Source organism: Chionomys nivalis, chromosome 18 (assembly GCF_950005125.1).
Source record: "Chionomys nivalis chromosome 18, mChiNiv1.1, whole genome shotgun sequence".
Classification (NCBI taxonomy): Eukaryota; Metazoa; Chordata; class Mammalia; order Rodentia; family Cricetidae; genus Chionomys; species Chionomys nivalis.
The window spans coordinates 23,666,696-23,691,885 of NC_080103.1; the positions used below are offsets into that span (position 1 = coordinate 23,666,696).

A 25,190-nucleotide genomic window follows, 5' to 3' on the forward strand; every position below is an offset into this window, starting at 1 on the left:
CATTCTGCCTTTCTTCAGACACTTATAGCAGGACCTTGCACATCGCAAATTCTCATAGAACATTTTCAGTTTTATTTAGCTATAAATTAGAAGGCATATTAAAGATGCAGGAATCTAGATGCTACCTGTGTCCCAGTGATGATTATACCACCCGGGGATTAAAAAGCTGGCCCTGACTCTTCACCTCTCATTTCTCCCTGGAAATAAGACCTTCTTCATTGACTGTGCTGAGTACCTTTATTCAATCTCTGTCGCCCCTTTTCCGGGAAGTCAAGCACTGTTGATTTCCCTAAACTTAGTCTGTATCTAGTTATAGTAATGACTCCACTCCAAGCTGTTGCTGAACTCAGAGGGACAAGGAGAACTCCGGGATGTAAAGTTCAAAGAAAGGAACTATAAGGCTTTGGTTATTTTCTTACTTGTCAAGGATAATGTAAGAAATGCTCCAAGAAAGAGAAGATTCGCACGATCGTCTCTGGATGCTTCTCAAGGATTAGAGAGGGAGCAATCTGACAGTAAAGTAATCTTATTGGTTTTAGGGCTGGTTTTACTCAGGCACATGAGCATCTTAAGGAAACATTATTCATAGTGAAGTTAAAACACACACACACACACCACTACCACCACCACCATTACCACCACTGCCAACAACAACAACCTCAACAACAAAACCTCAACAACAACAACAAAACCCTCTTGCAATCTAATGGTCTTCAACAAGAGCTTTTAAAGGCATACATCTCTTTTTAACTCAGAAGCTTAACTTCTAAGTACTTATTCTCAGAAAGTAATTAGGTAATATGCATACATATTTAGATATGAAAGTATTATTCCTTTTGTTGGTTACAATTATGGAAAACTGAGGGAAAACCTCCTGTATCTGGTACTTGGGATTGGGGGATTATATGAGGAATAAGAAGAAGCATTATAATAACTCTTATACTACAAATGCTGTAGACCTAAAAATCATATTAATAAGGAAAATAAGAGCATGTCCTCTAGGTATTTAGGGCATGTCATGGTCTGCTTTTGTTGCTTTGCCAGAGCATCTGAGGCAGGGTATTTTATAACAAAAGAGGTTTACTTGGGTCTTTGACTTTGAGGACTGGAAAACCCCAAATGTAGGACTCAATGCTGCTTCAACACATGCTGAACATGGTAGGGCAAGCAGCTATATGTGGATGGGATAAAGTATAATAGGTGACCTGGCAGGCCAAGTGTGCTTGTGTATACCTGTATCCTGAGCCCAAGAGAGCCAGAGGCAGGAGGATTGCCATGAGTTTGAGGCCATCCTGAGCTACTATACAGCATGCTCATAAATCCATATCCCAAGTATTCTTGATTCCTTCAATTTGGAAATTTATTCTAAATACCAAAGAAACTATAGCAGGGTGACATCTCAGGTTGGAGCACCTCCAGACTGTCCTGCATGGGGCTTGTGTCACAGTGTTCTGGATTGAGGGTGACTTGTGATAGCAGCTGACTTTAATGGAAATTTCAGTAATGAATTGCTCTCACTGTGGGGTAAGAGAAAGCAGAGCAAACACAGGACCTACAATGTAGAACAATGGACTGCTTTCTAGTTTCCTAGCTTTACTGCTATAAATTGCCTTTCCTTGGCAGTTTTGTTGCTTTACTCCCAATAAAAAATATTATCCTATAAAATGGTGCATTGAGTTTTAAAAGCAATTTGAAAAAGGATGCGTGTATCTGCTTTGAATTTTACTATTTTGTACACATTTTTCAACAATGCACTTTCATCTGGGGCTTATCATACCAAATCATTCTTCTTATAATTCCTGTGCTCATCAGTTGTCCTTGAACACAGGCATTTCAAAGAAGTTATGCCACTTAGCATATGTCTCATAATTCTTTTACAGATGGAAATTTTTAGTGTTGAGAGCTTTTAAATGTTATATGTCCTCTAAGCCTTCCAGGACATATCTCTATTTCAGGACACTACTAAGTATGCATATTGGAAGCAGTTTCTTAAAGACAAAATCTGTATTCTGAGTCAGTCATTTTGTCAAGAGTGTGAAAAAGCCAAATTTGTTATGATAATGTGAGCATTGTATTTCTGTGAATTATTAAATCCCAGTTCTTGGTATGTGTTAGTAACTTTCCATGGAGTGTGACTTGAGGGACAATGGCACCTGCTGACTTTCTATTCTTGTAACCGAGTACATTGCTCCATTAAATATAAAGGAAATGATAGAAAAACAAACAAGTGTCTTCTATTTGTTCTTAAAGAACCATCTTATAAGAAATGTCTGAGCTGGACATAGTAGCACATGCCTTTAATCCCTCCCAGTGCTTGGAAGGCAGAGGCAGGCAGATTTTGATGTGTTTGAGGACAGCCTCGTCTGTATAGCAAGTTCCTGGACAGCCAGAGATATACAAAGCTGAGTTGAGTGTTGGAAGGCATATGTGAATTGCTATTTGCTTGTAGAGCTAAGTCAGAGTGTGGGCATTGGAATGTGTGAAGCACTGGAGGCTAGGCTGTTGTGTCTGCTGTACAGTTCTAGGGGGAGCTCTTTAAGCTGCTAATGCCTGATACGCAAGGTCGTGTGCAGTGATTGCTCTCCCTCCTGGCTAACCCCTCTGCAGTGTTGAGGCATTTATGTAGATTGCACTTCTAATATAATCCCTTATCAGTCTACAAATCTTGAAGTACAGTGGTACATGGTAGCTTTTACTTCTTCCCTTCCAAATATCTACATATTTGAAATAAAACATTTAAGAAAGGACCAAAAGAAAGTATTAGTGTTCTTATGGAAACTGTCTTTCTCGGAAAGATGTTTTGATTTGAATTGGTCATTTTGACACCTAGATACCAAGAGTTGGTCTCAGTGGGTTTTAAATAGTTCCTTTTGGGGTGATGAGCAGTAGTAGATAAAGTCCACTAGCCATTATTACATTTGTGGTTGTGTCAGGATTGGTGAATCTCACTCCTGGTTGTGGTGGTACACAGCTTTAACCCCAGCACTCCAGAGGCAGAAGCAGGAAGATCCCTGCCAGCCTCATTTACGTAGTGAGTTCCAGAACAGTCAGAGCAATACAGTGGGACCCTGTCTCAAAAACAACAACAACAGCAGTAACAATAATAATAAATTCATTGCTTTCCACGTTTTCTTCACAGTTGAGTTATTGATATTTTAGCAATAAGGAAAATTCTAATAAATATTTTCAGTGTGATTTTGCCCTTATAGGCTGAAGATAATAAGTAATTACAGGTAAGAAATAGGTTGCTATATCGATTTGCATATTCTATACCCATGCCAGACAACCATCCCTTAGTTTTCTGTGACTAAGTTTTACATTTAGTTCAGTTACCATTCTGAGAAGTTTGAGTATGGAAAAATTAATTGGAAAATGTTGAATGAAATGTTTTGCTACTTCAGTTTTATTTTTTCTCTATTTCAGAAGTATGTATATTTGTTTCTTCTTTTTTTCCTCTTTCATTTTTGCTTTTGTTTTTCATAAAGAAGTTACCACCAAATCCAGAAAAGGCAAATAAGAAAACAAAATTTGAATCAGGAAATTTCTCACAGTTAATTGGTTTTCCAACACATGGTGATGGACTGGACATACATAGTATGAAATAATATAACTTTGAAAAAGATTCAGAACTTCCATAATGGAATGCAGAGCTGTTGTTTTAACTTTGTCACATGGCTGCACCTCATCTCTTGCTATCTCAGCTAGAAATTCCAACTTCACAGTTACTGGCCTGCTAGTAGCAGCAGCTTTGCTGCTTAGACCACAGCCTGGCCAGAATTCTGTTCCCACAGACACTGGCTCTGTTGCTGCCACTAAAGTAGCTTTAACTAAATATTTATTGATATAATTATGAATATGACTTGAGATTCCAAGGCTAAGGTGAAAGCCTGTAACTCACCCAAGGTTCCTCTGTACTGTTATGGTATTCATCATCAGTCTACAGGCCTAGAATTTCTGACAAACTTTTTTTTTGTGTGTGAAGCAGGAGTTTTGAAGGATTATCCCACCTTGCATTGGGAAAGTTCAACAGTCTTTTTCCTTTGTGTCCTGTTTGTTCAATTTGTACAGTATACTGTCAGCAGTTGAGGCAAGGGCAGTTTCTTACCCACATGACTAGCTTTGCCACTATGAAACTAACTCCATATAGAGAGTCTTTGATGCCAATCATCCTTTTATGAAGTAGAGTGATGCTGCCAGGAGCAGACATGTCTCTCTGTTATGAAAATCCTTGGGTAATTAAACATCTAAATTCTATATTCTATATGTCTCTGAAGCATTTGAATATAACATATCTATCAGAAACATATCTGTTTAACCTTGAAAACAAGTTAAATGACTACAAGTTTGTTATAGATGACTAACTACCAACCTGAATTTTTAAAAATTATCCTAAACAGTTTGTAATAATAGCTTTCAAGGACTATAACTTTATATTACTGAGCTGCATAGATGCAATACCTTAAACAAGAGTAGAAACATATATGTTATAGCAAAACAAAGTTAAATTTCTATCAATATACAAAAAATCTATACCATTGTAAAATATTTGAAATGAATAATTGTCTTTTAATCTTATATTCCTATATTCCCACCAAATGATGACAAACACCTATAACCCACTGAATGACCAAAAACCATCCATCCCACCTCTTGAGAATGTGGGTGTTGTGTTCTCTAGAATGTTTCCTGTTGCCTGGGGATAACCGCATACTCTTTGTACCCTGCAAAAATGGAGAAAATGATCAAGTCCTAAGAAAACTAGCTATACCATTTGTTGTCCAGTCTCTGTGTAATGGGAAAGTACAAGACTTATCTGAAGTTCTGGCTTGAATAGTCTGTGAGGTTGGACCATCTCAGCTAGCAGCCTTGACGTTAGTTTGGATGCAGAATCTTGAAGAAAATGAAACAGAGGCACTCTGAAAGGCTAGATTACCTGACTTACCCATTTTCATTGGTGTTGTCCCCTTACTCTGACAACACACAAACTTTCTTTTTTTAATATTTATTTATTTAGTATACAATATATACCTTCAGGCCAGAAGAGGGCACCCAACCTCATTACAGATGGTTGTGAGCCACCATGTGGTTGCTGGGAATTGAACTCAGGACCTTTGTAATAGCAGGCAATGCTCTTAACTGCTGAGCCATCTCTCTAGCCCCAACACACAAACTTTCAAAGGTAACATACATATCTGCAATAACACAAGTATGAACTGTGCATTTTACAGATGCCAGTCAAAGATGACATTTAGTTTTATGTTTGAATAGATAAAAGACATTTGAAAACTTTATAAGTTTGTTTGGACTTTATAGCCAAAACCCATATCCATGCTATACAAAAGGATGGCATGCAATAATAAGTCATGAGGACTCTGTAACCAAGAAGATTTATCATGTCTCATCCAGTCTCAGAGCTGTTCTCAAGTCAAGGGTTAAGCACATCTATATCTATATCTCTATTTCTATATCTATATCATCTATATCTATATCATCTATATCTCACCTATTTTGTAATTTTTTAAGTTTATTTCTTTATGTCTATAGCCAAGATTTTTAGGGTGTTTCCCCCAATCAAATCTGGTCTCTATTAATTTTGAAGGAATCTATAGCCTTTCATTTCCTTTGGGAAGAAAAACATAATCTATTCTCTAGTGCAATACATTTTCTAAATTATATTTTAAAGTTAAGATACCCCTAAAGTCTCTAGACTGGTTTAATTTGGCAATTCATTTAAAATTCCATGTCTCTAACCAGCTGTCATTCTGTTATCAGCATTTAAAAGATTCAAAGTCAATGAAATGTTATACTGGATCCAAACTACCTGTGTATTTCCCATCTTTATGTGGCTTTTAAAATATTACTTTTTTCTTTCTTTAAAGACTTTACCTGTTTAAAGATTTTTTTTTCTTGTCTGTACCTGATTTACTGTGAACCTGTACTATTCTCTGACCATGTGAGGCAAACCTTAAACTGCTAAGTGACTGTTAGACCCTTAGCTTTCTGACTCTGGCAGTTGGCTCCACCCCCTCCTTGGACCTCAAGCCTTTGAGCCTGGCTGAGAGCTGCATTTAGTGTTTAACCACTCCAGCTCCAGGAAGTTGGTGCCCTCACTGTGGCAGGTGATTTTTGCTTAGCTTGCTGTTTCTACCTAGCATTTTGACTGCTGCTCAAGTGCTCTGCTGCACTGCAGCATCTCTTAAAGGAGCCATTCCTGTTTTGTTTTATATGATTTCTTTTCTTTCTTTTCAGTTTTCTATGTGGAAATTTGGGCCCCATGTTGGGCACCAAATATTTTAACTTCAGCATACTGTCTGTGTCTTAATTTATTGCTTTCTCAGCCAGCAATTGCAATTTCACGGTCACTGGCCTGCTTATCTAACTATGGCCTGGCTGGCTGCTCAGGCCACAGCCTAGTAGAATTCTGCTCCCACAGACACTGGTCCTGTCACTACAGCTTAAGGTAGCTTTAGCAGAATCTCCATTGTTTTAATTGTAAATAATATGTGATATTCAAAGGCTGGGGTGAAAATCTGTGATCTCAGAGAGGCTGAATAGCTACTAGCTAATCCTCTCTCCTTGCCAGCATTGTAGAAGACCCGTGCTTCCACTCTGCTAAACCAGAAAAAGCTGTGCTACTTGAAACCACACCCTACTACTTCCTGTGTCTTTCTAGCTCTCCCAGATGCCCTCTGAGGCCTTATGATTACTTTCTGTTAACTAGTTGCTATTGCAACCTCCTGTCCCAAGGTTAATTTTATTTAATCAATTCAAATGCAAGCTTAGGGTTCATAGCGTGATTGAATATCCCCTAACATAAGCTCTTTTTCAAGTTTCTGGGCTCTTCTTGGGGAATGGGGAGGTTGTCATTGGACAAAGGCCTCTGATTCTCTGCTTATCCATTGCCACTCTGCTTCATCTTCTGTGTCTCTGTCACTTTTCAGTACTTGAATTCTGACCAAATGTCATGTAAACAGCAACAGAAAGAAAGTTTGAAAACTATCTACTTGGTTGTCAGAATACAAAACATTTTTACATTTATCATTAAAATATTTTGCTGAATACTAATATGGACTGCTTAGTAAATATTCAATAATATATTAATATATATAAATGTCAGACTTGGCATGGTGGGACCCCATCTTAAGAATAAAGCAACAACCAAACAAAACATCAAGAAATTTAAACACAACTGAAGTTACATAGCTGTGTGGCTTACTAGATAGCTGGATGCTGTTGTTAACATGTTACTGCATGTACTGTTTGAATATCCTGTTTATTGGAGGTGCAGGATGCCTTGGCCTGAGAATCAGAAGGGAACCCAAGGAGATGGGACCCCCTCAGCCATTGTCAGTTCTGAGTCTAGCACTTTTAGTTTTTTTATGTTTGCTTCCTCCTCTACAAGCCACGAAGGCCAAAGACCTTCATGAACACTTTCTAAATGGAGGACCCTAGACTGAATGCTGGAGAAGTGACTCAGCAGTTCAGAGTGCTTGTTGCTTTTCCAGAAGATCTGAGTTTAGTTCCCAGAGCCCACGTTGGGTAGTTCACAATTGGGTAGTTCTGTAACTCCTTCTGGATGTGATGTGATGCCCTCTTCTGACCTCAGTGAACAGCCATGTACATGTGGCATATTCACAGACAGATACACATGCAAAATAAAAATAAGAACTACATCTTAACCATAACCTGACTTACGACTCCAGCACCCATGGAGGTGTCCTGTAGGGTTGTGTTCTTTCCAGACTTTTCATGAGGCTATGAAACAACAGCCACAATCTAAGAATTACCAAGTTAGGGATTCATAGGCTCCACCAAGCACAAGAGAATCTCATCTACCCAGGCTTTTGTTTGAAGGTGACTTTCAGTGAGCTATACTGAAATAAAGTTTCAGAGAATTATTAGTGATGTATCATGTAGCAGCAGAGGAGAAGGATATTTTAGTATCTGAAATATTAAACAAATAAACAATCATAACTCAGAATTTAAGAAAAATTGGGCTGGGCAGTGGTAGCCCATGTCTTTAATCCCAGAAGATTAAAGGAGGCAGAGGCAGGTGGATCACTGCATTCAAGACCAACCTTGTCTACAGAGTGAGTTTCAGGACATCCAGGGCTATACAGAGAAACTCTGTCTAGAAAAATAAAACAAACAAACAAACAACAAAAATAATAAGAACTTAAGAAAAATTGTGTTTGCCTCAATAACATCGTTGTCATTGCCTGAGAATTAAGGTGAAAAAATAGAAAACCCAAAGAGTGGAAATCATCAATTACATTTAACTTTTTTTTTTTTTTTAAGTTTTTCAACTTTTAAAAGATAGGGTCTTAGTATATAGAGATAGAGGGTGGCCTTAAGCTTTCAGTGACCCTTCTTCCTCAGCTTCTTGCTGAGTGCTATAATTATAGGCATGTGTCACTGTGCCTTTTCATTAAAAATTTTTATTTATTTATTTATTTTTTTGAGATAGGGTTTCTCTGTAGCTTTGGAACCTGTTCTGGAACTAACTCTTGTAGACCAGGCTGGCCTCAAACTTACAGAGATGCTCCTGCCTCTGCCTCCCAAGTGCTGGGATTAAAGGCATATCCCATCACTGCCTGTCTTAATTAAAGTATTTTTATGAATCCCTGTAATATAAAGTGCTCACTTGAAGAGATTTAATCCTTCTTTTGGTCCTAGAACATTATACATTTTAAAAAGAAATTAGAGCTCAGAAAGTTGGTGGCCATTAAGTATTGAGACAATCCTGTATCCATACACCGTGGTAGAAAAATCTAGATCCTATCCATCATCATGTAAGAATCTGCAATCACATATATCAATATATACAATATGGATACATATGGAAGCCGAGCACACCAGCTCCCCAGTGTGTGTCTTGTTTCTAAAAGAACAGATTCCTTACAAATTACAACTGGTGAGGCTATGCCTGATTGACTCACTGGTGAGACCCAGAGCTGCGACTGCAGCTGATGGAGTTGAAGTTAGAAGGCTGTTACTTGTTGTGAGACTTTATCTCCCCCGAGAGTCATCTGCTAGAGGCTTGTTCCTTGCTAGTTGTGGTGATGCTAAGGTGGCCAAACTTCTGGGAGATGGACCTAATGTGGGGTAGTTAGGTCACTGTGGATGCTCCTCTGGAAGGGTTGGTTGAGTTGTTGTCTGGTGAGTGAGGCTGACCCATCCTCTCGTCCTCTTCTAATCATTGATGTTAGATTTGCCATTTACTGCCGTGCATTACAACCAAGAGAGTCCCCACCAGAGGCCATGCAGTCAAGATTGCCTGACCTTGGACTTCCAGCTTCCAAGACTGTGATGTGATACCCTTTCTCCTTTATCCCCTTTCTACCCCCTCCTTTATTCCTTCTGTCCCAGGGTGATCTTGAGCTCATAGGCTCCTTTTGCCGTAGCCTCCTGGGGCTGGGCCTACAGGTACACACACGTTTACACCTGGATAAGCTGTGTACCTTTGACAAGCGTCCATCTTCGGGTATTTTATTAGGGTGACCAGAAACTGATTATATAAGATCCATTCTCTGAAACCAGCAATTGTTGGAGAGGAGGGAGGGTCTGAGGCCCAAACAATCGTAACCATTGTTTGATAACAAGGCAAGGTGTAGCCAGGGTCCAGAGCTCTGTTGACTGTGTGATATTTTGAGACAGTCATGTTGGCAAAGCTGTTTTGTAGAAGCCTCTTTGATACAGTGTTTTATGCCAAGGACTGGCGCTCTCTCTCTCTCTCTCTCTCTCTCTCTCTCTCTCTCTCTCTCTCTCTCTCTCTCTCTCTCTCTGTGTGTGTGTGTGGCAGAGGGGCCTGGAAAAAATGCCATTATGTTCTTCTGTTAGCTTTGCTTTTGATTCAAGTAACCAATTGCTCAGCTCTTGAGCTTTTGTTCCATACTCAACAATAAAAATTATAATTTTATGGGATACAAATTAGGAGTCCCATGAGGATCAAAGTGGCAGGGATTTGATGGGGGTTAGAGTATCTTTCAGTTCTTCTCTTTTTAATCAACAGCTTGTTTGACTAGAACTTTCCACTGTATCCACTTTGTAACATCTAACTCATAAAGTCCCTTTTGCCAGATCATCAGGACATCAGGATCTAAGCTACCTGCATCACCTGGGGGTTATTTATATCTGCTCATATTTTCTTTCAAACACTACTGAAAGACCCAACAGCTTATGTGGATGTTTGTAACCGGCTATAATATTTGAGTCTGGCCTGGACGCTTGAGGGTATGTTTGTCTTATAATTCAAATTGCTGTCATTGTCTGCGGGAGAAATTCTGAAAGATCATCCTCATGTGGAATGCTCTTGAATGTTGCATGTTTTCACAGAATACTTGTTTTTGGAGGAATGTAAGACACGCGATAATCAAAAGAAAAGAGGCAGCTAGTGAGAAGGCTCCATGGGCAGTGGTACCTGCTGCCAAGACTAATGACCTGAGTTTAGTCCCCTGAAACCACATGATGGAAAGAGAGAATGCACAAGCTTTTCTCTGACCTCCACATGCATGCTTGGGCATGTGTGTGCCCACACATATACATAGGAAATAAATAACATTAAAAAAGCAAGCAAGCAATAATATAGGTTAAAAGAAGTAATGTTAGACCACAATATATACTGTGGAGTTGAAGTCGGTGCACAGTAGGTTCAGTACACAGTAGGTACACCCTGCTTCTCTGCCCAAGGAATTTGTTTACTTACACTATGTGAAAGTCTTCACATAGCACCATAGGTACTTTGAGGATACCATCATGGCAGGCATTTGAAGGGTGTGGCTAACCTAGTAGTTTAGACATAAGTTATCTTAGTGATTTCATCTGTATACATGTGATTTCCCATGTAGAAGTTTTGTTGCTTTCCTAGACTGTCTTTCTGAGTCAAGGAGTGTTGGGTGTGCCCAGCATCAGAGGTCTGTCTTCAAAGATTGTTGAAAATTGTCTCAGGAGCCGCTTTGGAGGAAAGGGACATTGCTCTCTTTATTGCTCGCTTCCCTTCCCTTCCCTTCCCTTCCCTTCCCTTCCCTTCCCTTCCCTTCCCTTCCCTTCCCTTCCCTTCCCTTCCCTTCCCTTCTCTTCCTTTCTTTTTTTTTTTTTTTTTGGTCGTATAAGTAAACTCCATATGTTCTTCCAGTTAAATCATTCCATCCAAGGTTGTGGTGAATCAGACTATAAAAATTTATGTGTGAGAGGAAAATGTGGCCAGCCCCTCCCCGTTGAGAGCAGGGGAGTGAGTGATGGCCTCCCTCCTCTCCCTGCTGCAGCCTAAGCAATGAGCTATGTTCCTCCATCCTCTGAGAGGATTATTTTCTCTGATCCGGTTCTTGGTAAATACTCAGACCCTAAAGGAAATTCAGATTATCCTGGATTAGTCACTTATACTCCAAGCGGCTAGTGACTGAAAAGTGTTCCTTGCTCATTGGGAAATATCTGAGATTCAGAAAAAGAATCTTCTGCAGATCACAAGAAAACATCTCCCTGAGGATTTGAAGGTCACAGGTGGCAGAGTTTTAAAGCCACAGATATGGTCATGCTGTTTCAAAAATATCTCTATATGCAATTCAGTGACAGCTACTTAAAAAGGGAAAATCAAAGACGCGGAATGGAAAGGAGAAGGGACCTCAGAGTGTGAGGTAAATAAGAGTGAAAGCTAACCTCCAGCTTTGTGTGTGCATCACAGTCCAGGGGAATTTCTAAAAGCTGATGAAATGTAATATGTAAAGGTGAAGTAAGAGTTGATGTGATTAGGTGTGGCCCTGAGCCAAGGCTGACACTGAGAAAGGCGGAAAAGGTGGGCGCGGGGCAGGACGGGGAGCCCTCAGGTTAATACAGTTTCTACAGAAATCCTGTCTTATTAGCAGTTAGCTGGATGCCTGCCGGATTGGCGAAGTGTTCAAGTGACATTTACGGATAGGGGAAATAGGCAATAAATAAGTCCTGTCTTCCTCACAGGGCTCACCACCACATTCTCCGATCTCTGTAGCTCTCCTCTGGTCACACTACAAAAGGGCAGAGTAAATCTGGAGGGGAGAGTTCATGGTATGGGTCTTTGGGGGTTCTCTCTGTCTCTCTCTCTGTCTCTCTCTGTCTCTGTCTCTGTCTCTCTCTGTCTCTCTCTGTCTCTGTCTCTCTCTGTCTCTCTCTGGAATCTTGACCTCAGGCCCTTATGCGTGCTCACAAAGCACTGCACCCAGCCCCACAGTGTGCTTAGACTGCCACGTTCACTTGATGTTTGCAGTCCGTGCTTTTTGTCCCTGAGGACATGATTTTCTTTCCCATTCTGATCTGAGTACATCGAAGGCCTCTTCTAGGCTGCTCTCATCCAGGTCAGCAGCCCTCAGCCACGTGTGGTCGCTGTGCTTAAGATGTAGCTGGCGTGAACTGAGATGAACTGTAACTACATGTGAGATGTTGAAAATTGATTACGGAAAAACAACAATGGAAAATGACTTGAATTTCATAGTGATGGCATGTCGAAATATCAAATAAATATATGCAAACATTAACCTTTTATGTTTTTCTAATGAAGCTTTTTATAGATCTTAAGTTATGTGTGTGCTTTGCGTATTTGTGCTGATTCAACTTTGGCATGGAAGCTACAGAACAATGAATTAGTTTGCCTGCATTTGAACATGCATGTGCATGTGTTCCGGCACATATGAAAATGAACACTTTCAAGTAGGTTATAAAATGATCAGTGTTGGCAAGCTAGCTGGAGTGTGGCTGTCATTCTTTTCTTGTCCTTGTGGCCATCATTTCTGCTAGGTGATTTGTAGATGTTTGGCTCTTGTGTGAGGTCTCTCCCTTATGTGCCCTGCGGCTGAGACAAGATGAGGCATCTCCAGTTGCTGAGCAATGCCGCATTCTTCTCTACTGTGAGATCCCCTCACACCAGCATTCATCGCCCCTCCCCCTTTTTGGCACACTCTATGTCATTCTTAAAGGTGACCATAGTCCTCTGCCACCCCCAGAAATCAGTGTCCTTCCAGGCCAGTTGTATGACTCTGAAAGTGAATTGAGTTTGAAGAATATGTTGATTTTGCTCCACCTGTATGATGCGTGGGCAGCTATGAACATGTATTAGAATTTCCACGTTCTTTTAGCCTCAGCAAACTCCCCCAGTTTCTGTAGGCTCAGTTCTGTGACCTGATGGGGTCACATAGACCGTGGCCCTGGACACGAATCTGTGAATCAACAGTGGTTCCTCTGATTTCGATAGTACCTTGTCTATCACAGACTCCACAGCTCTACTGTATCCCCAGCCTGGAGGAACCCTGTTCCTTCCCTGACGGTCAGCTTAATTCTCTTTGGTGAACTTGTTTAAAGCTGCTACGTAATCTCTGTAGCTTGTCGCTCTACCCCCAGCTTAAAGGTAGGGTGTGATTCGCAAATGCGATAGTCTTTGCAGAATGGTTTCCTTTCCAGTTGTGAGTGGACAGTTGAAGTTCTCATCCAGGATGTCCCCACAGGCATTTGGGCCAGTGTGATAGTTAGAAAGATGAAGAGTTTCTCCCGGTCTTCTAGTTGGAATGAGAACATGGGCACTATTGTTTTCAGTGTGCTTCATTCCACCCATCCTTTAGTAGAAAGCAATTAATTTTGAACACCCCTGTGTAAATTAGAGTACTGGGAACATTACAGTCCTTCATGGTCTAAAGCAGTGGTTGTTAACCTGTGGGTTCTCCCTTTGGGGGAGTCACGTGACCACTTCACAGGGGTTGCCTAAGACCATCAGAAAACAGATATTTCATTACGGTTTATATAAAAGTAGCAAAATTACAGTTAGGAAGTATCAATGAAAATGATTTTATGGTTGGGGTCACCACCAACATGAGGAACTATATCAAGGGTCACAGCATTAGGACTGTTGAGAACCACTGCCCTAAAATTCAGATTCTGGGACCTGACTGGAGCACAGCTGGCAATGCAATTGGGTCTCACTTAATATGGCAAACAGCAGAGGAGATGGAGGATGGACTGGAGAGGCAGGGGGTGTAGAGACCCTGAGTGTGCTACATGAGGCGCACAGGTGGGGGTGGGGATATCACAGTGACTTCCCGAAATGTCACTCAACCTTCACGGTAGCCAGGTACAGGGCAAATTTATGAAAGAAGAACTAGAAGGCAGAGACAAACAGGCAGTTATTAGAGCAGAGGAAACGAGAAAGGGACCCCTAGCAAGGCAGAGGCACAGGGAGAGAGGAGGGAATTGCATCTGAGGAGAGTTCAGGGGTTTAGATCTAGGGTAGGCTTCTAGAAAATCTTTTGATTGCCTAGATCTGGGAGAGAAGAGAGTGGGATTTAGGGGGTTATTGAGAGATGAAGCTAGTTCTAAGGGAAAGATGCTCCTCTTTTGGGGTCTTTGGAGGTATAGGGCCAAGGCTAGCAGGGCGGAGGGTATGACCATGTCAGCACGGAAGTGCTTCTGGGACAAGTATACCAGATTGCTTCATTTTCCCTTCACCGCAGGCTTGTGTCGCAAGTTGTGTTGTCCCTGAAATTTCACATAGGCAAGGGAACCAAAGCAGAGTGTTCCATATTAACCCCACCCGTGGAAGGTGGGGGTTGAATCTGAACTCAGAAAATCTTACCCCAGTCGGCTTATATAACAACCCAACACACACAATTCCTAAAGGAGGTTGTTACTCCTGATAATTTCAATTATGGTTGCTTCAGAAAATACTTTTTATAATTGTACCCACCACTGAGGTCAGTCCATGTTGTAAATTTGACCCATTTAAGCTATACACATGCACTATTCTTAAGAACAACGGCAACTCATTCCCCATGGCTTACGATCTTGCTCAGAAAGGATGCTTCGTCTCTCTCCCCTGGCTATATTTCTTTGCTTGGCCCATAGAGATGGTGCGAGGAGCATTCTTTCTAATGGCACCCTGCAAGCAAAAAATGACAAAGCCACAGCCAGTGCTCAAGGAAATCTGATACGTGGCTGGAAGTGACGCTGAGCTGCAGGGTATCCTAATGGGGCAATAACTGTGTGAAGTTGGAATTGCAAAGAAAATTAATATAATGAGTTCTTTTGATTTCCTAGGAGACGGAAGGTGAAATATATTGTTGATCGGCAACTTACCATCTGGCTGGGTTTAGAGCTGGGCCTCATGATCAGGAATCTAGAGTCAAGGGCTTCTGGGTAATATACTAGTTCCCGCGGTTGCCTTTGGATCACAGCTGACCTCTCCTCCTGCTTTTGTCTGATTCCCAGACGAACACCCTGAAGCCCCTCTTTTAGACTCCGTGTTTGTCTCTGCTCCATAGGGCATTCACTCTGAGCCTGTGGGAGCCTGGATGCTGCACCTGGGTCTCCAGCCACAGCTGCTCACTCGGGCTGTGGCACTGTCAGGCTGTATGGTTCTCCTGAACCACTAAGCTGGCTTTTACACTCGTGGTTCAAGCCTGAAGCCTCTGATCGCCCCTGCACAGCCCACCCCTCTGTAAAAATCACCAAGCTATTGGGCCAGAGAATAAGTTAAGAGGGAAAACTTTACGAAAATCAGGAGGCTCACTATATATACATGCATACACACACATATTGCTGATATCTCAGTAATTTTTGCAAGGCAAACGTAATTTTGTTCACTTACTCGGGCAGTGGCTAGTTATGTTCAGTGACTCTACGAAAATCAAGGAGGGCAGAGGTGGTTTGGGTCTCCTGCCCCGAAGGTGTTTCCTATTGTTGGAGGGCGGACTATCACTGGAATCCTTGCTGCATTCTCACAGGCCCTTAGAGTGTCTTAGGTTCCTGTAAGCAGTTTAAAGAATGCTCCTCCTTCCTTTCCACGTGCTCAGGCACCCTCTTTACTATCCTTCCTCCAGCAGGGCCTGCATATACGTGAACATACACTTGGCAAGGATGTGGCTGCTGGCTTCATTTGCATCAGAGGGTTAGAAGCACTTACTGCTGGGAAAATGGCAAAACCATTGGATTATTTACATATGCTGGAGTGTCACCCAGCATTAAAATGAAGAAAGGACATCTGTGCATGATGGCACGGCTGTGATTGATGGGTAGTGACAAAGCATGACTCTGAAGGTTTTAGAGAACTCTTAAAAAAAAAAACAGATTCATATTAAAACCCTCTGTTTTTGAGACAGGGCCACGTTCCGTAATCCATTCTCCTCTAGAACTCACTATGCGTCGCATGTTGGTCTTGAAGTTGTAATAATACTCCTGCCTCAGTTTCCAAAGTGTTAGGATCACAAATGTAAGCCATCCTGCTGGGATAGGAGCTAGGAACGCATTTATTAGAAGAAGAAAGAAAGAAAAAAAACTTCAAGAATTACAGCAGATTCTTAGCCTGTGGTCCCATCTGGATTGAGCTCAGGGAGGTGGAGGGCGCCAACTTTCATGTATTAATATTTTAATTAAAAAGAAATCTTGAATTCTTTTGCAAACATTGAAAGCTGATTTTGAGAACTTTAAATAGAGTGGTAAGTGCCACGGCAGAGTTAGAGAGGGTACCTCAGACCCAGGTGGGGTGGGAGCGGGTCAGAGAGACAAGGCACCTAGAGGAGCCAGCAGCCTTGCAGAGCTCTGGCTTCACCTGATCAAAGCTATGGGGTGCTGAAGTGGGCTTTCCAGGTGGTAGATTTGAGAGACAGTCCTGTATCACCCAGGCTCCTCTTCCGTCCTGAGCTGTCACAGTGCTCAGCCATGTCTCCCAAGGACATCACAGTGCTCAGCCATGGCTCCTAAGGACATGACAGTGCTCAGCCACGGCTCCTAAGGTCATCACAGTGCTCAGCCACGGCTCCTAAGGACATCACAGTGGTCAGCCACGTCTCCTAAGGGCATCACAGTGCTCAGCCATGTCTCCCAAGGACATCACAGTGTTCAGCCACGGCTCCTAAGGACATCACAGTGCTCAGCCACGGCTCCTAAGGGCATCACAGTGCTCAGCCACGGCTCCTAAGGGCATCTCACATCTTACGGTCTCACTGTGGCTATCGTAGAGTACTTTCGAACTGTTAAGAACATCTCTGTTTGACTCTGTCTACTGGCTGCCCCCATGACTTCCTGTCCCCTGTGTTCACTCTGCTGAATTCTGTTTCCCCAGGGCAGTTAGCCCTGTTCTCTTCTTTCCCAAAGCTTCTCAATGATCCTACTGCTTCTGGGATGTAATCTCCAATTTAAAGTGGGAGTGAGAAGCCTTGCTCACATCTCCCACCTTCCTCACCCAGTAGGTCTAATTGATGTTACCCCAATTATAAGCTCGTGTTTTCCTACCAGTGGGGCTGGAGGATGTGGATACAGAAAGCAAGTCCAGGATGTGGAGTCAGCATAGCTCATTGTTAGGACATTCTTGCTATCTCACCCTCCTTTCTAAGAGTTGTGTCCATAATTTATCATTTTGAAGTAACCATTTAAAAATTAGCATATTTCATGGAACATGGGCCTGTTAGTATCTTTCAGTGGTTTTCACTCAGTTGCTTCAGAGGGGCAGGTCGGAGTATCCACACTGGTTTTGAGGGTCTGGCATTGATTCGTGTGCATGCCTGTTTTCAGTCTGCAAACATGGTCATTATAGAATACATGTCATTCTAAAAGCACCACATTGACTAAACAGCCTCTATTTGTTTTGGCTAAACTTAGTACCAGGACTGTGTGTAATAGGATAGACCTGAAAATGAGGGGTCCCACAGCCACTCACTTTAAGGTCACCTCACAGCCTTTCCGTCCCATGTCCCATGAATTTGTATCTGTGCTATCTTCTAGTATTGAGTAGTAATGAATAGCCTTCCTTCGTTAAATTATAGGAGTTACTTCGGCTAAATTTTCAGTGTGCTTAAAGGTAATCAGTAGCACTAAGGTAATAGACTATCATCTGGCTCCCTCCGGTGGCGGATGGATGCTTATATGCCAAATCAAGCTGTACATTTTTATTTTGTTTTGTTTTTAGTTCCAGCTTCCCCTCTATGGTGAGGAGGGAGGCACATGGATGGAAAAATACTGTAGCTGTTCTGAGTGTTGGCAGATAAAAGTCAAAATGTGAATTATTTCATAAATCTATAGTTATTGTACAAAATATCTTCAGAGAATAAAATTAACCACCATTAAAATGCATATTACATTATTATTGCTGTGTTGTTTTTCTTGTTAAGCAGGGACTGAGACCACAGCCTAAAACACAGCAAGAGGCAGAGCATTCTCTGGGATTCTTTAGTATCAGACCATCCCAATAGGGTGTGTCTAAAACGGAATACTAGTTAACCAAGGGTCTGAATACTACTTCTCAAATTATTACAGTAGCTTTCCCCACACTAGACTTCTCATTTAGAAACATGTGGTTTTGGTGTCTTCAGATTCCCATTCTTTTTATTTCCTAGTGTTTCAGCTGGAAGTTAGGGTAAGATGTAGAATTTGGGGGTCAGTAGCTTTGCCCCCTCCTCCCCGGCCCCCCAGGTCTCTTGCTTCATTTGGACCCTAGGAACTGTTCCAAAAACATCTCTTTTGTTAAAAATGTTAAATCAATTTTTTTAAGCTAACGAAACTATACTCATGTCACGTATAATATGCTGTTTTGAGCTGCGTATTCACTGGGAGAGTGCTTATATAGAATTGATTGGCATAAGTTTTGGCATATAGAATTGATTGGCATAAGTTTTGGCATATAGAATTGATTGGCAAAAATTTTTAGTGCTAACATGTCACATCTGTTCTTTCCACAAATTCCAATCCAGGACAACAGGACATTGCTATTTATAACCAATATACAATTCCCTATGTAGTTAATTGTGTTTTCTATAATAAAACTTTGCAGTCACTCGAGGAGCATTCTCATTTCTGTCCAGCAATATTGTGCAGCGGTTAATTAGCTGCTTTTATCCATGTTTGATAAAGCCTGGCAAAGGCGAGTTTACCTGAAAACTAGTGAACAGGGCTCCAGATAGGCTCACGACTGAGCCTGGTGTTTTGTCAACCCATCCATGGGTACCCTTGAAACGCTTTCTCTGAGGGCTGGAAACATTGCTCACCCTTCTGTCTTGGAGCTGAGGATTTTTAGGTGCTCATTAGACTATCTCAGTCCAGATAGACACGTTTTTCTCCCATTCCCCCTCCTACTCAAAATGGATTGCACAGCAGAGCCTCCTTTGCTTGCTTAATTTTGAGGGTGCCAACCATTACGTTTATCATAAAAATGCATCAATGAGGAAAATGCATTGTAGGGCACTGGTTTCCTGACAAAGGTGATTTTAGGTATAAAGGATTGAAAGAGGAGTAAAATTGCTAGGTGCAGATGCCAAAACTGTTAGCAGAACACACTTGCTTGAAGATCTTTATAAGGAGTTTTTGAAATGCATAAACAAAAGTAATTTAGAACAGAAAATTCTTGAACACCCTCAGAATTAGAACAAAGCAATTTCTTCAAAGTTGGTGATTATAAAGAATTGCTACCTTTTAACCATTTTGCAGGTACCGTGTTATTTAATCCCTACAATACTCTAATGATCATTAGCTATTATCTGAGGCCGTATGTAGAAGAAAAAAGCCAAGACTTATGAATTTCGGTGGTTGCTTAAGGTTACCTGGCTAATGAATGGGAAACTCGGATTTGAAGTCCTGTGGTCAGGCTCAAGAACTGTCAATTTCACTTTTCTGCCCAGCAATGCCTGCTGTGGTGGGAAAATACCTGATACCTGTGTGTTCCAAAATGCAACAGAAACAGTGATGACTGAGTGCTAGAATTTGGCTAGTGAAGTAAAGGAAATGAAATTTATGAGTTTTAAGTTTTAAGTTAAATAGCTTCCCATATCTAGTGGGTACTATGCTGGGGAACATTGATTTAGGTGATCTCTAATGGTTTTCAGTTTTAGGTATTAAATACACAGGGTTAATGAGTTGAACTCCCTATTTTATTGGAAGGATACTGCCACTCACATATTAGTAAACTGATTTAAGTCATAAAATTAAAAGGAACACAGATATAACCCAGGCGTTTAAGCTTCCTGATCATGACTCTTTCCAGTTCACACCTTAGAAGTCGATAAATTTGTCTTTCTTTAACCATTATTAATATTGAATGGGAAATCTGTCGCTTTTGAGAAAAGTTTTAAGCCTTGATAAATACGTGTTCAATGAACATTTTCCTCTTTTCCCCGCAGGTTATAGAAACGTTATCTCGGTTATCCCGCACGCCAATAGCGTTGGCCACAGGAATCAGGTAAGTTCGTGCCTCTGTGGTTCCTGTTTCCCATGCAGTTCATTGCAATGGTTATTTCTTGATTTATTGAATGGCTATTGTTTGCAAAGGTCTTTGTGCTTGGTATATTAAGTGCCACATACACATCTGAGATTTACCGAGCAATTAAGAACTTATTCAGAGAATTGAATGAGGCACAATGACTGAACATTGTTCTTAGCTCCCTGGTGACTGCCACTGGTTATGGCTCTTTTAAAAAATTTCTTCAACATTTATATATCTATAATTCATTAAGACAAATGCAAATGCTTTAGTACATAAATATTTAAAAGTATAATGGATTTGGTTCCTGTAGAGGAGACCATAATAATAACTCTCAACTTTTATGGGTTTAAGGAATAGTCACACAAGCATTAAATGATAGATGTAGAAGAAAGTGTGTTGAAGGTTGGGTGATGTGTGAAAAGTTCAGGCGTTGATAGTTTGTCTATATATTCTCCAAGCAGTGGAGTATAATTCAGTTGGTAAGCTTGGAAGCAGAGGTGTGTGAATTGTTCAAGCCTCTTGTCTTTTAGAGACTGCACACTACTTAAGCGCAAGCTGTCAGTAAAAAATAAAAGAAGTAGGAAGTGAAGAAGATATAGCCCCGCTGCATGGAAATAGGTGTCATTTTGTACCTTATGTCTTCAAGGCTTTGTGTTCTAGTCTGCCTCATGATACGGCTTTGTAAGCCTCTACCTATGTGTTTGGTTTTGGTTTCGTGTGTGTGTGTGTGTGTGTGTGTGTGAGCGCGCGCGTGTGTGCCCAGGTTCCATCTTATTCTGAGGGAGGGGATCCTAGTGGGTCTCACAGGAGTGTCCAGATCAACAGTGTCTAGCTCAACAGCTCAATTCCTGGATGCCACTACAGTGGTCTCCGGAAGGACATCCTGGAGACCCCTTCTCAGGAAGGGGCCATGATTCTATCAGTTTTCTGTAGACAGAGACTGTCACCTGGTTGATTCTCCAATTCCTTCTAATTTGCTCTTCAATCATGAGTAGCTGCCCATGTCGATATATATTTTGTGTCATTGTGTGTATAGAGTAGATTTTGAAGCAAGCACAGACTGCTCTGTATGTACTTTTGATTCTGAAAGGACACCTATCAGAGCTATTTTCCTTTTGAAATTTTCTTGTCTATATTTATAGCAGAGGACTATAATTCTCTATAGTGAACCAGTATAGGCATGAAAACCTGATAAAATGTGCCTATATTAAAAAAGAAAGCTTGATTACATGGGTTCATTTATTTGAAAAAAAAATGTAGGTCCCTTTGCTGTCTTAAGTATTAAATTAATTCATAATATATTTAAAGCCAAAATTATTTTAAATAATAAAAATACAATTAAAAAGTCTGATTTTCAGTGAAATTCTTTAGTCATTGTTCAAAATTTATTATTTTGGTGGCTCCTTTTTATAAACACGAAGCATGCTTACTACCAAAGAGTAGAGCATTTGTCATTGAAATATAATTGCTATGGTGATTATGTTAGGCATACTTTTAAAACATTATTTTGGTTATAAGAAGAAATGTTATGAGCCAAACAAAGATGCCAAATGATAGGCGTGGGGGAAAATTGAAGTGGGATATTTTTAACAGAGAACAAAAACAACTTGCCAGTCTCTTTGAAATCTACCTAGTTAATTTGAAATGAAATAAAAAAAAAATACAACGTAAATACCCTGATGTCCAAACAGAAAAGTCTGCCGGGGTTAAAAGCCATATGTGTGATGTCTTCGTCTTCTCACGATCGTCATCCTTACTAGTGAGCTGAGCCGTGGAAGACCATTGCCTGGCAGAGTCTTAGCTGGGTCAGATCTTCCAGCTACTGTGAGGGTGCTGAAGGCAAGGGCACGGGGCACGGACAAGGCTGCTTGTCTCCTGAACTGGGCACGTGATGGGTGTCGTGGGGGTGACCCTGCAGGTATGTGGCAGGTGGGAGATCAGGTCATCGCATCAGCCTGTCCCCAGCTGCACCTGTGTCTGCAGGGACTGGCTCTGATGCTGGTGATGATTTAGGGGAGCAGGTGTTGCAGTCTGCCCAGGGGAACCTCAGGCGCAGCTGCTGGGCAAGCACTTCTGGAGAAGCCCTGGAAATCATTCAACGCGATGGCTTGTTTGAGTGGCAGCAAGTTTTACTGTTTAATTGGCGGTAAATGCTCATCTTGATTGCTCATTCTCCCATATTTTTTTCTTCCTCCCTAGGCCCTTTCCTACAGAAGAAAGTGTGAGTGATGAAGACATCTACAAAGTCCTTCCTGACTTAATAGAGTACGTTGAAGATTTTCCGTAAAATTAAAGCCACTGCTCAAATGCACATTTAGCATAGATGCGAACTATAATAAGCTCTCTGCAGGGTGAATGTGATGTGATAAGACATAATCAAATTTATCTTTAAAATGACGATGGGAAGTTTCACAGTGTAGCACAGTTTGCCACAACCGACTTTTGGTTCTTGTCCCATGTTCATATGAAGAGAAACTTACTGCAGAGAAGCAAAAAACAGGTCGCTTCTCAAAGGCAGAATAGAGAGGGAGAGGAAATTAGAATCATACAATTAGGTAATAATAAAAAAGAAATAAAGTTTACTTCTGGGTTGTAGGGCAGAAAGTGTGTGCTTTGTTGCCAGCCCAAGGAAGGACGGATGCAGGCTGGAGTTATTCAGGGATGTGTCAGTAGATGGTGCTTCTGCCAAGCAGAGGATCCTGTGGGCTTTGCTATTTCACAGTCGGGCGAGGCAGAAAGCCTTGCGGCTGATTATCTTCTGCTGATTGAGTGACTTGCGCAGATTAAGAATAAATATAAAGCATGATCCTCTCTCCTCAGAGACCTTATGATATAGCTCAGGCATGTTTGCAGAGAATTCTAAGAGATGGATTATGCTCCAAGGGCAATTCCTGGAATCTGTGGGAATCCATTCTTTCATCTGTCCAACACAGAACTTGCCATTACGCCGACTGTTTTATCTGTTCATGTTACTGGCCCCTCCCCATTTGTCTGTTTCAGGTGTCCCTTTGAAGGGAGACCTCCCCACTGACCCAGCAAAAATGGCCACCACACCCTTTCCTCACTCTGTTTTTAGGGTGTTTCTGGCTATGACCACATTGGTTTGCTCCATTGACTGTCTGTGTCTTCACCCCAAGACAGTGACAGCAGGAACCTTGTGGATGTTTTTGTTCTTAGAACTTTAAACTGTGATGGACTGAAGAGATGGCTCAATGGTTAAAGCAGCTGTACAAGAAAAATGATCTGAGTTTAGAGTCCTAGCATCCTCTTTTAAACAGAGGCTAGACACTACAGCATGCCTATAATTCTAGCCTCAGAAAGCAGTGGCAGTGGGGTTCCTCTCGAGCGAGCTGGCTAATGAGACTCACCATATGAGTGAGCTCTGGGTTTGATTGAGAGGCCCTGCCTCGCTGAATAAGGTGGAAGAGCAATCAAGGATGATTCCAGCTATCAACTTCAGGACTACACACTTACTTGCATAAATTCAGCTGCACACATTTGCACACAAACCTACACCCTCACACATACAAACGTGCCCATGCAACCATACCACATACACACATCCATGAAAAATGAAGGAAAAAGAGATTGAGCTATGTTTGGTGTATGCACATGACTAAGCCAAAGGAGCGCTGAACACCTACTGGTTGCCAGGCATCCTCTTTCCGCTATCTAGTCATGCAACAGTAAGAGTGTTTTCTGTGCTCAGTTGGGCACTAACATGTTCTGTGCATTATCTATGTAATGACTGTGTTAAGTTCCCACTGTTACGAGTTAATGAAAAAAAAAACCAAATTTGTTTATCAAGCTAATTTCTTTAAGATGACATCACACATAGTAGTCTTTGAACCCAGATGTTTCACACCATGAAGCTTGAGGGTATTATTATTATTATTATTATTATTATTATCATTATTATTAATTCAAGAGACAGGGTTTCTCTAGCTTTGGAGCCTGTCCTCGAACTAACTCTTGTAGACCAGGCTGGCCTCGAACTCACAGAGATCCCCCTGCTTCTGCCTCCCGAGTGCTGGCATTAAAGGCGTGCACCACCACTGCCTGGCACAGTTCTAGAGGTTCTTCATCACTGTCCTGGACGACATGTGTGGTGACTTGGTGCTGTGGGAGCGCTCTCTAGAAGAGCGGGTGAGGAGAGTACTACAGGAAGCCATAACAATGGGCAGCGAGTAATTCTTTCTCAACATTTGGAGTGGCCTTGAAGTCATCTATTTTTAATGTCCTTTGAGAATAGTTTCTTGCTGATTCTAAATTTCCAAGAACTCACTGCCATTAGTAAGATAGATGCTGATTATCCAACTAATTGGCAACAGTCTTTTATGAAGTGACTGTAAGGTTACTGGTCTTGTAATCGGATTCTTAGGAAGAACACATTATGTCCAATGCAGTGATGATGCTCTTTCCAAGCCCCACCTGGGTTGAACCCCAATGGAGGCCACTGATACCTAACACTTTGTTTTATATAGCCTTTGTCCACCTAGTTCTGCTTAGTTGTGTTGTTAGGGAAGACTTAGTTCAGAGGGAATGTTAGGTGTCAGGTAGGAGGAGGCTTCCAAGTCACAATGTCAGGGAATGGATTCCATAGTCCATTTTGTTTCTGGCAAGACCCCTCCCATCAGGACCAGCCCCTCCACAGTTGATTGTCTCAGTTAGAGCCACCATGACCTCAGGAGGCTCCCCTGCCATTTGATGGGTTACATAAACTACCCGGACTCTGGACAGCTGGGGCTGTATAGAGAGACCCCATCTCACCCACCCTCAAGGTAGAGTGAACCTAAGTGCTCAGACTAGCCCAGTTGTCCTGCTGTGTCCTAAACCAGAGTCCATCAGATGCCCTGCTATGGAAATCACAGAGCTGCCAGTGTGACTTGACTCCTCGGAGTGCAAGTCGAAATTGAAATGCATCTTTCATCCTTTCTCTTCCCTCTATGATCCCCCTAATCCTCTCTTCCTAAGCCCCCTAATCTGT

General features: G+C 41.6%; 1 protein-coding gene across 2 annotated transcripts in view; it reads left to right on the top strand.

The window, feature by feature from the left end:
- The window catches only part of Vav3 (vav guanine nucleotide exchange factor 3), a 317,139-nt gene that overhangs the window by 117,938 nt on the left and 174,011 nt on the right, over positions 1 to 25,190 (top strand). For both annotated transcript variants that reach the window (XM_057793503.1, XM_057793504.1), the window contains exons 3-4: positions 20,121 to 20,179; positions 22,403 to 22,468. In XM_057793503.1, the coding sequence (XP_057649486.1) occupies positions 20,121 to 20,179; positions 22,403 to 22,468 (125 nt within the window). The remainder of the gene's footprint in view (positions 1 to 20,120; positions 20,180 to 22,402; positions 22,469 to 25,190) is intronic.